The sequence below is a fragment of the Helianthus annuus genome, chromosome 17, assembly GCF_002127325.2.
Source record: "Helianthus annuus cultivar XRQ/B chromosome 17, HanXRQr2.0-SUNRISE, whole genome shotgun sequence".
In the NCBI taxonomy this organism is placed as follows: Eukaryota; Viridiplantae; Streptophyta; class Magnoliopsida; order Asterales; family Asteraceae; genus Helianthus; species Helianthus annuus.
Genome location: NC_035449.2, coordinates 94,342,972 through 94,353,599, shown reverse-complemented (window position 1 = coordinate 94,353,599; position 10,628 = coordinate 94,342,972). Strand labels below are relative to the sequence as shown.

At 37.7% G+C, this 10,628-nt stretch overlaps 1 protein-coding gene across 1 annotated transcript; it reads left to right on the top strand.

Moving 5' to 3' along the window:
* The first annotated feature begins 258 nt into the window (after positions 1-258).
* On the top strand, positions 259-4,622 carry LOC110921612. Its single transcript, XM_022165962.2, has 3 exons — positions 259-646; positions 1,139-1,490; positions 4,407-4,622. The coding sequence occupies exons 1-2, from the start codon at positions 304-306 to the stop codon at positions 1,459-1,461; spliced, it is 666 nt and encodes a 221-aa protein (XP_022021654.1). The 5' UTR covers positions 259-303; the 3' UTR covers positions 1,462-1,490; positions 4,407-4,622.
* The last annotated feature ends 6,006 nt before the right edge of the window (positions 4,623-10,628 follow it).

Here is a 10,628-nt window from a genome sequence, read left to right as displayed (position 1 = left end):
ATATACTTAACTGGGAAATTTAACTTAGATTAACGATAAGAATCACTCAAGTTTAAAAATTGCAATAAGTGAGACCAACTTTGTAATTATTAAACTTTTGAGAATAAATCTATAAAGATAACAAAGCACATGAATAACCAGGTATTTAGATCTAAAATTAATAAATGAAAGAAGCCCAAATGCGTGGACTTTTGGACCTTATCTAATTAAAAAGGCCAACATAAACCTACAATTTTACAAAAGCCCAAATTAGTTTTTGAGACAAAAGCAAGAAAAAAGCAGAGGGCACACACGCAGTACACAATGCGTTTCACAGAGTCGCCGGTGATAGAGCTGACCGTGGGCGACTCAAAGCTCTCATTCCACCAGGACAATGGCTCTATGCACGTCGGAACCACCGTCTGGCCCTGCTCCCTCGTCCTCGTCAAGTTCATCGAACGCTGGCACTCTTCCACTTCCACTTCCGACAACCCCTACTCAATCCTATTCAACTTCACCAACAAACGCGCCGTCGAACTCGGCACCGGCTGCGGCGTCGCTGCCATGGGCCTCTACCTCCTCGGCCTCAAAGACATCGTCCTCACCGACATCGCACCCGTCATGCCCGCACTCAAGCACAACTTGAAACGCAACAAACCTATCTTAGGTAGGTATTATTCACTAACCGGATACCAGTTTATTCTTTTTCTTTTATTATTTAACGCGATCTTCTCCACAATATCAGCTTTCACAATCCTAAATAAATGAAGCAACTTTCATCCGGATTTCTAATCTCGTTTAGAACTTTCAAGTTTTGGAACTGCATATGAATCTTCACTATTTTACAAATTTTGGTACTAATTAGATAATATTAAATGTTTTGGAACTGCATATGAATCTTCACTATGAATGTTATATAATAGCTTTTGTGTATTTTACTTGAAGAATAGTATTATTCTAATACATAATATGTTTTTTTCCATCCAAGTGCGTTTCTTTCTCAAGCCCTCGCTTTTATTTGCGCCTTGCCCCTAGGCCCCAGGCGAGGCCTATGCGCCTTGGGTACGCCTAGCCTCTTAGATAACTATGATGTTAACAAACCCTAAATAATAAAATTATCATACTACCCTTAAACTAATATTTATCTACCCCTGAACAGGTAAGATGTTAAAAATAGCTCAACTTCATTGGAACAATTCAGACCAAATTGAAGCCCTAAAACCGCCGTTTGATATCGTAATTGCGGCTGATGTGGTGTATATAGAGGAATCGGTGGGGCCGTTGCTGGCGGCGATGGAAAAGATGGTTAGTGATTCAGGTGTGGTGTTGTTAGGGTATCAGGTTAGGTCACCTGAAGCCCATGCTTTGTTTTGGGAGAAGTGTTATCGGATTTTTAATGTTGAGAAGGTGCCTCATGAGCATCTTCACCTGGATTATGCGTATGAAGAGTCTGATGTGTATATTATGCGCAAGAAGTTGTAAAAGCTACGGTATACAACTACAACAATCTGGTGAGTTCAACGTTTTTGTTATTCAACATTGCCGGTCTTGCTTTATGATTAGTGTTTAGTTGTCATTGTATTATTAATGGTGAGCTAATCTTTCATCAACATGAGTAATCTGCCTTGTTTCGTTTATTTATTAAACGGACATGAACACATGTCTAGTTCATTCATTTATGTTCGTGAGCGTTCATTCATTTAAATAGGTTATTTATGTTCGTTACGTTTGTTTTGTACCTTTGTTTATATATTTTTGGCCCATTACAATTTATGAAAGTAAAATATCACCCGATTAGTTTTATTAACTTTAGCCGTTTAGGCCAAACCGACGGATGTTCACATTTTAATCTTAGTTGGTGTTCAGTCAATTATGTTCGTTTGTTTAAAATCGTTTGTGTTTGTTTACTTTCACGAACCGTTCTTTGTACTATCAACGAACAAACATAAATGAACATGAATACGAACACGTTCATTTTCTTAACGAACGAGCATGAACAAGAAAACCATATGCATATAGTTATATGTGTCTGATTGTTTGTTGGTTAAGGTAAATGAATGAACACCAACATGCCTCGGTTGTGTTCGTTAGGCTTGTTTACAAGCCTAAAAATGCTAGGATAATATGTTTTCAAAGGCTCATTTCTTCTTAATTGCTAGTTGGGTTGGGATTAAACAAATATACTTTTGTTTTTAAGTTATGAGTAACATACCGATTAGTGGTATATCTAGTCTCATAGACGTGTAATTTGGCTTCAAATAAGAGATGGGGTCCTGGGGACATAGTTTATGGTTGCTGGATTATATTTGTAGAGTAATTCGAAAGTGGATTATAGTTGTTAATAGCGGCTATAGCGACCGCTATAGCGCGCTATGTAGCCATGCGACGTAGTGTCGCTATATGGGTCATAGCGATAAATAGTGAAGATAGCGACTGTTTTTTTTTTTTGATGTAAATAGCAATTAGATATAGCTATAAAATAGCTGGATTTATAGGTTTTTGTTAAATATACATGTAAAATAGCATATATACAAGGGTATTTTGATGTAATATACATATAAAAATTTTCAAAATTCTTTTTCTAGTGTAATCGCTATTTATAAAATAGTCGTCGCTATTCGCTACGTAGCCTATAGGTGCATTGTTGCTATTTGCTATCGACAACTATGATCAGGTTAGTTCAAACTAGAGTTCTCTTGTTAGTAATCCCCAAACGCTAGATAAACTAGATCAATTATGTTATGTATGCCGAATAATCAACACCACAAGATCTCTTGTATGCAATTACTGATTTGTGTTGAATTAACTGTAGAAACCTAATTCCGTGCAAAAGTTCTCAAGTCATAGACCATTAGTTATAAACTACTACTACTAAGTACGTAGATCCTACATATATATTCACTGCCAACAATAACAATCAATTAGCTGTAAAGGACCACGGAGACAAACAAGTGGAAATGATACTAAGTCTTAAAACACAACTGAGTAAATTATAAATGAAAATCATAACTTGAAAGCATAAAATAGTTATCTTTCATAATGGTTTGTATCACCAAGGCAAGCAAATGTAGTGTATTCCATTGTAAATCATCTTCAAGAAGTCGTGGCACATAGAAGTGTAAATTGAATGCTTCAAATTTGTTGCAAGACCAACAAAACAAATTATTAGAATATGGGCCCACGGGCTTAGTTAGTTTTCTAGGGTTACTCGTAATCCCTATATATGGTAACCTACTCATTCAATAATGATCATTCAGTCTTTCATAATCTTACACAAATATGAAGCAATTAAGCATCTTTTTCAACTGTTAAAAAGATAGAATTGTGCGTTTTTCTTATGCCTATCCACTGTGAGTGTCCATTGTCAGTGAATTTTGGCCCTCCTATTGTGTTTGTGCTTAATAATATTTGATTCCAATTTGTTTGATTGATGATATTGCAAACCAGGGATGTATACGTTTTGGAAGTGGGAGACGATAACTAGTGACTCTTAGCTTTACACCTAGGATACCTTGGATATTGTGGGTATAAATAAAGCACACAACATAATGTGAACATAGTAAAAAAAAAAACGAGTAAAATGCACGGATAGTCCCTGTGGTTTGGTGAAATTTCACCTTTAGTCCCCAACTTTTCAAAATTACACTCTTAGTCCCTGTGGTTTGGCAAGTTGTTACTCGGATAGTCCCCAAAGCGGATGGAGGTTAGTTTTTCTGGTTAAGTGGGTGTGAAATGACAAGGACTATCCGAGTAACAACTTGTCAAACCACAGGGACTATCCGAGTAACCTTCATCCGCTTTAGGGACTATCCGAGTAACAACTTGTCAAACAATAGGGACTAAGAGTGTAATTCTGAAAAGTTGGGGACTAAAGGTGAAATTTCACCAAAACACAGGGATTATCCGTGCATTTTACTCTAAAAAAACCGTTAGGTTGTGTTTGGTTTGCAGCAAGGAATAACTATGGGTATAGGAATGACAGCAGAGTGGAATGGGAGGGATGCAATTTGGTTTGAGTGCCATTCTCAAAAGTGTCATATTTGGGTAGCATACAACATAATTTAACTTAATAATACAGACAATAATTTAAACTTATTATGAAATAAATATGGTTGCAATATAATTATTATACAAATAGTGTTACCCAAAATTATACAAGTACTTTAAACATGATATTTCTCTTTACTCATTAGCTAACCAATTTGTAAGACGGTGACTTGCGTTAAAAAGTCGAGGTTGAAAAATTATAATAAGCATGAAAACGGTTGAAGCCCGAGTTTGAGCTTGAAAACAGAGCTCAAAACGAGCCAAGCTCGATCTCTCTTGGTTCTTAAATAAAATAAGAAGTGAAACTCGGGCTTAGCAAGGCTTGTTTAATGACTACACTGCAAATCTTATAGCTACTGTCCCTTTCTTTTATTTTACAGGTGGGATTACATGCAAACCAAGTAACCGCGACTCGGTCTGTGGGGGCTGTATGTTCTTTCAGGTTCTTGTTTCTAGTATCTTCTGTGTGAACATGTTCCTTGTTCTATTACGGTGTGAACTTGATCTCACAACGATTTGCGAGTGTATTAGATCTTATGAACTTTCTAGATGGATGTTAGCAAATAAGCTTAATGAAATACACAGTTTTTACTTCACTCGTAACAAGATATTAGAATTAGGATAGACACTACACGCAATCTATATTCTAAATCTATATTCAAGGGACAAGCTAAGCAATTTTACTAACTACTTATTTAAATCTGTTTGATCGCGTAAAAACCAGCAATGCTAAGCATCTTACCATTAAGTGAATACTAGTATCAAAGGAATCATCACATAGTTGATGTATAAATCATGCATCCGTCAAGTGGATCTTTATATTATCTGCAACTTCATTTATGTTATTGATTTGTTGATTTTTGATGAAAGTTTGGGTGAGGGCATCCTTCACAAATTTTTGTGATGCCATCCTTGGCAAAGGAGCATAAAACAATGTGTGTGTGTGTGTGTGTGGGGGGGGGGGGGTATTTTATTTGTTTGTTTTTTAATATTTATAAAATAAGTTAGAAATTTTATAATAATTTGTGTATATCTATAATAATAATAATTTTAGTTTTGTAGCCTTTGGTAAGAATTTGTAAACTTATACAAAAAAAATATATATAATAAAATATGTAAAAAAAGGTATAGGAAAACCAAGTAGTTTGTTATAAAAGGTAAAACACAAAATGTAAAATGTTTGTTATCTAGTATTGTAAACCCGCCGCGTGAAGCGACGGTATCACAACTTAAAGTAACTCAAATTAATATTGTTAAATATTGGACTCGACTTTTCTAAACAAAATTTACGTCAAAACATATCCCAACTGAAAACACACACAAAGATAAGCACGAAAACTTATAATATTTAACATTACTCATTATTGAGAAAAATTTCCGTTGAGACGCTTAAAAATAAGTCAAGAAAATAGTGTTTTATAAGTTAAACAAATGGTACCGTGTATTGTGGCAATGGAGAAATGTAAAATAACTCGAATTTTTACCGCCTATTTGAAACGTAGATCTATCGAAACCTTACATAGTAATAAGCATGAAAACTATTATATTAATAATAAGCATGAAAACTATTTAAAAAAGTTTGTAAATTTGTATGTTAAAAATTAAGGTAAAAACAAAAACAAAAAGCAAACACAAAAGACCTATTATGTGCAGGAGCTCGTGCTTAAGCTTGCAACGTTCATAAAGACCTATTCCCTAGAAGATTCGGTCCAAGTTGTTCGAAGAAAGACGTTGAAGCCGCTTTACTTGGTCTCCAACGTTAACAAGGGAATATTCGAAGGCATCCCATATTTATAGGAGATTTTGTTTTCGTTTACTAGCTATAAATAGATGGATAAATCAGATCGAATAGGACACAACAACACTCACTGCTCTCTAACACTTCAACTCTCTCGCAACTCTCACTTTCACAAAAAGCATTGTAACACTTAGCGATCTGATCAATATCCTGCACTGTATCCTGACATTTGAAATAATAAAAAGAACAAGGCAGCTGCGATTGTCAGCTCCCGAGGTTTTGTGCCGGCGATCTAAATTGATCAAGGGCTTTCCTCGTATATCTCGTGTCACCCCCTTTACTTTTTGCTCATTGTTTGATCACAGATATAACTCGATATCCTGAGCTATATCCTGAAACTGTTTTTACAAACAAGTTAACAAACATATTTCCGATACACTTTCTTAGCACACTACCTCACTTAACTAATTTGATCACTAAATTGCTTAGGTAATTTTTGACCAAAACAATTTGGCGCCCACCGTGGGGCAAGTGGTGCTATTTTTACTAAAAACTTTAGCGAAATCATTACTTGGTTTTCTATTTTCAAAGCTTATTGCTACATTATTTTCAATGGCCTCGAGACCAAGCATGAGCTCTTCCACCGTGTCTGTTACAACTTCTGCAACAATTGGTTCGGTGCTCCCTCCACCTCCTCCAAGGATGCAAGCCTCCTCGCAGCCTCAGGATATTATACCTACTCGGAGTGTTCAGGGATCTGCCCCTGTTCTGGCCTCTAATGAAGAAATTCTAACCTTGTTTGGTAGTATACAGGAACAAATGAGGCAGCAGCAGGAGGCCAACCGAATGATTTTAAGAGAAATACAACTCTTGAAATCCAGCTCTAGCAGGCCCGTTGAGGATACTATCACTCCTTTGCAACCCAGGACTTTGAACTTCAGTTCTGCAGTTTTTACCGAGGATAACTGGGGAAATATTGTGTCTAACCATTCCCAGAATCATACTCCTGAGATACCCTCTTCAGTTAGAATATCAACTGTGAGAAGCTCAGGATATGCTTCAGGATATGGCCAGAATCCTCAGACCGGTAATGTATCTAATAATAATACTCTTGCTAGTAACGGTGTTGGATCTTTGCAAGATGCAGGTGTGACATCAGCATTATCTAGGGAGCTTCAGAAACTAAAAGACATGATATCCAGTGTGCCTGGGGTGGTCCAACCAATTCCCGAAGTATCCCAGGACAGCCACAGGATATCCCGGTTTGCGCATCCTATTTGTGATGCTGAAATCCCAAAAAGATTTCAAACCCCCAACATGAAACTCTATGATGGAACCACGGATCCTGAGGAGTATATTGACCAGCATAGGGAAAGGATGGAAATCAACCCTATCCCTCCAGATCTCAAAGAAGCATGCTTGTGCAAGGGTTTTGGTTCTACCTTAACAGGATCAGCCTTAAAATGGCTCTTAAATGTTCCCCTCACTCAGTTACATCATTTGCTCATTTAGTGAATTTATTTAATAGTTAATTTTCTTGCAGTTGAAGTTTTGAAAAACTAACAAGTGATCTCTACAGGATAACTCAAGGACCTCGGGAATCTTTAAGAGATTATGTGAACAAGTTTAGTCGGGAATCCTTAGATATCCCACATCTTGATGTTGCAACAGCTGTGCAGGCTTTCAAGATGGGTTTGCAAAAAGATTCCCAATTTTACCAGGATCTTGTAATGAACCCATGCAGGAACCTAGATGAAGCTCGAAACAGGGCTTTAAGCTATATTCGGCTGGAGGATGATAAAAAGATGCAAGAAAGGATGAACTCATCCACAACCTATGAGTCAACTAACAGGAAATCAGAATCCTCGTTTAAACCATATCGCTCCAAGCCATATGGTAGAAATGATAACAAAAGAGTGAATGCTATTGAAGATGAGGATCCTGAGGAGTATCCTAAATTATCCGAATACTGTTTTTCTGTTAATATACCTGAACTGATGTATGCTATGCAGGGTTTAGGAGGAAAAGCCAGGTGGCCTCGGAAGAATCAACAAAAAGCTGATTGGAAGGATAAGTCCAAATGGTGTGCCTTCCACGAGGATTTCGGACATGTTACTGAGGATTGCATTCCCCTAAGGAAAGAAATAAGTTACCTCTTAAGCAAGGGATATCTGAAGGATCTCCTGAGAAAAAAAGAAGAACAAGGGTCAGCATACTAAGAAGGATCCTGAACGAGCAGCATCACCTCCTGCGGATGCCAAGATAATTAACTTTATTTCAGGAGGATCCGACATTTGCGGGACTTCATATTCCGCAGCCAAAAGACATGCAAAGGAGGCTAAAGCCGAAAGAGGAGAAAGACCAACCAGGATGACAACTGACAAAGTGATCACTTTTGATAATGATGACAGGGATACTGTCCAGGATCCTCACCATGATGCTCTGGTAATAACATTATATGTGGCTAACCATTTTGTACGCAAGATACTGGTGGATAATGGCAGCTCCGTCAACATAATCCAACTAGATACGTTGAAAAGGATGAATGTATCTCCAATGGATATCACTTCAAAATCCACTGTACTCGTTGGCTTCAGTGGAGAAGCTAGGAACACAGTAGGAGAGATAAAATTACCAGTATATGTTGAAGGGGTCAACTCAATACAGCGCTTCTGTCTGATGGACTCCCTATCATGCTACAATATCATATTGGGCAGGCCATGGATCCATGATATGAAAACTGTGCCATCAACCTATCACCAGTGCATCAAGATCCCCACACCTTGGGGAGTTGTCAAAGTGGATAGTGATCAGCAGGAGGCAAAGGAGTGCTACTCATCCTCCATGAAATCCTCTGCCAAGCCTAATGCAGCATAGTAATTAAAGATACGGGCCCAGGATATTGCGGAGGCTTTGGAGCAGGATGTAAAGAAAATTATCCTAGATCAGGATAATCCGGATATCTCGGTGCTCGTGGGAACCAATATCCCTCAGGATATTAAGGACCAATTGACTAACTCTTTGAAATGCAGGATGTCATCATTCGCATGGAAGCATGAGGATATGACAGGTATTTCCAAGGATATTATAACACATAAGCTCGGTATTGACAGGTCATTCAAGCCTGTTCAGCAAAAGAGAAGGAAATTCGCTCTAGAACGAAATATGATTATTCAAGAAGAAGTAGAAAGGTTATTGAAGTCCAAAATGATCAGAGAGGTCAATTTTCCAAGGTGGCTAGCAAATGTAGTGGTGGTACAAAAGAAAAAGGGGAAATGGAGAGTCTGTGTAGACTACACAGACTTGAATAAAGCTTGTCCTAAGGACCCATTTCCTCTTCCTCATATTGACTCAATGGTGGATGCTACTGCCGGCCATGAGATGTTAACCTTTATGGATGCATCCTCAGGATTCCAGCAGATCCAGATGGAACCTTCAGACAAGGAGGATACTGCCTTCATGACACCAACATGTATTTATTGTTACACTGCTATGCCTTTTGGTTTAAAAATGCAGGTGCAACATATCAAAGATTGGTAAACATGATGTTCAAAGACAAACTGGGGGACACTATGGAGGTGTACATCGATGACCTGGTAGTAAAATCTAAGAAGGCTGAGGATCACCTCCAAGATATTAAAGCAGCATTTGATATCCTGGATCAGTATAACATGAAGCTGAATCCTGCTAAGTGCCATTTTGGAGTGGGGGCAGGAAAGTTTCTAGGATATATGGTGACTAAAAGAGAGATAGAAGCAAGCCCAGAACAGATCAGAGCCATCCTGGACATCAAATCACCTTCCAACATGAAAGATGTACAAAGATTGACAGGCCGAGTAGCAGCATTAAACAGATTTATTTCAAGATCCTCGAAAAGTGCAAGGAGTTTTATGATATCCCGAAGAAAAATAAGAAGTTCGAATGGGGGGAGAAGCATGAAGCAGCCTTGCAGGATTTGAAGCAGTATCTCTCAACCGCACCTCTACTAATGAAGCCTGAGGATGGTGAACCATTATGTTGGTGCACGATGTCTAAAGCCTACGTCTTAAGTCTAGGTCATAATGTATAGGGGTCTAAAGTGTCAAATCTGTAAAGTTATGGGTTGTTTATGTAATTTCGCATGAAAGTTGTGTCACCTAATTCCGCACGGAATTACACTATGTAATTCCATTTGAACTGAGATGTTATGGTTCTTGCGAAATTAAGGGCCTATATATGTGTGTTGTCTTCTCATTTCATACGGAATTTGGAGCTGTGTCACGAAGTGCTGCCAAAATTCCACTGTGTAATCACGTTGATATTTGAATGAGAAGATTGTTTTAAAGTGATATCTCTGTTTTCTACTCCATTCTTACTGATTCAAAGCTGTTTGTTTGATTCTGCCTCTCAAATAGTGTGTATTGCCTCTGATTGACTCATTTGGTCGGTAAAACGATCCTATAATTGGTATCAGAGCCAGTGATGAGTCAATACACTTGAATCAGTGCCTTTTTCTTCACTTTTTTGGACTTCTGGACAATCTAACAGACAAAATGGACTGATTTTCTAGTATTGTGTGTAAACACTGTTTTCACAAACCCTTGAGAGAATCAGATCAAAATTCGAAGTAAAAGTGACAAAAAATGAGCCAAACAGTAATTTCCGCTTGAACGAACCAGTAATTTCGTTTGAAAAGTCTGAGGTGGTTTCACACGGAATCACTAATTCCGTTTGAAAAGTTGAAGTAATTTCAAGCGAAATTACTAATTCCGCTCGAATCGTAATTCCGTTTGAAATCACACTTAATTTCGTTTGAAGTGGTAATTTCGTGTGAAAGGTAATCTCGCTTGAAACTGATATCGTGTGAAAGTCTAATTTCGCACCA

Bases quoted from the DNA above. Each gene is read 5' to 3' on its own strand.
- LOC110921612 (XM_022165962.2), top strand. From the start codon at position 304: ATGCGTTTCACAGAGTCGCCGGTGATAGAGCTGACCGTGGGCGACTCA. The intron at 647-1,138 runs GTAGGTATTATT...ACCCCTGAACAG, and splicing joins ACGCAACAAACCTATCTTAG to GTAAGATGTTAAAAATAGCT.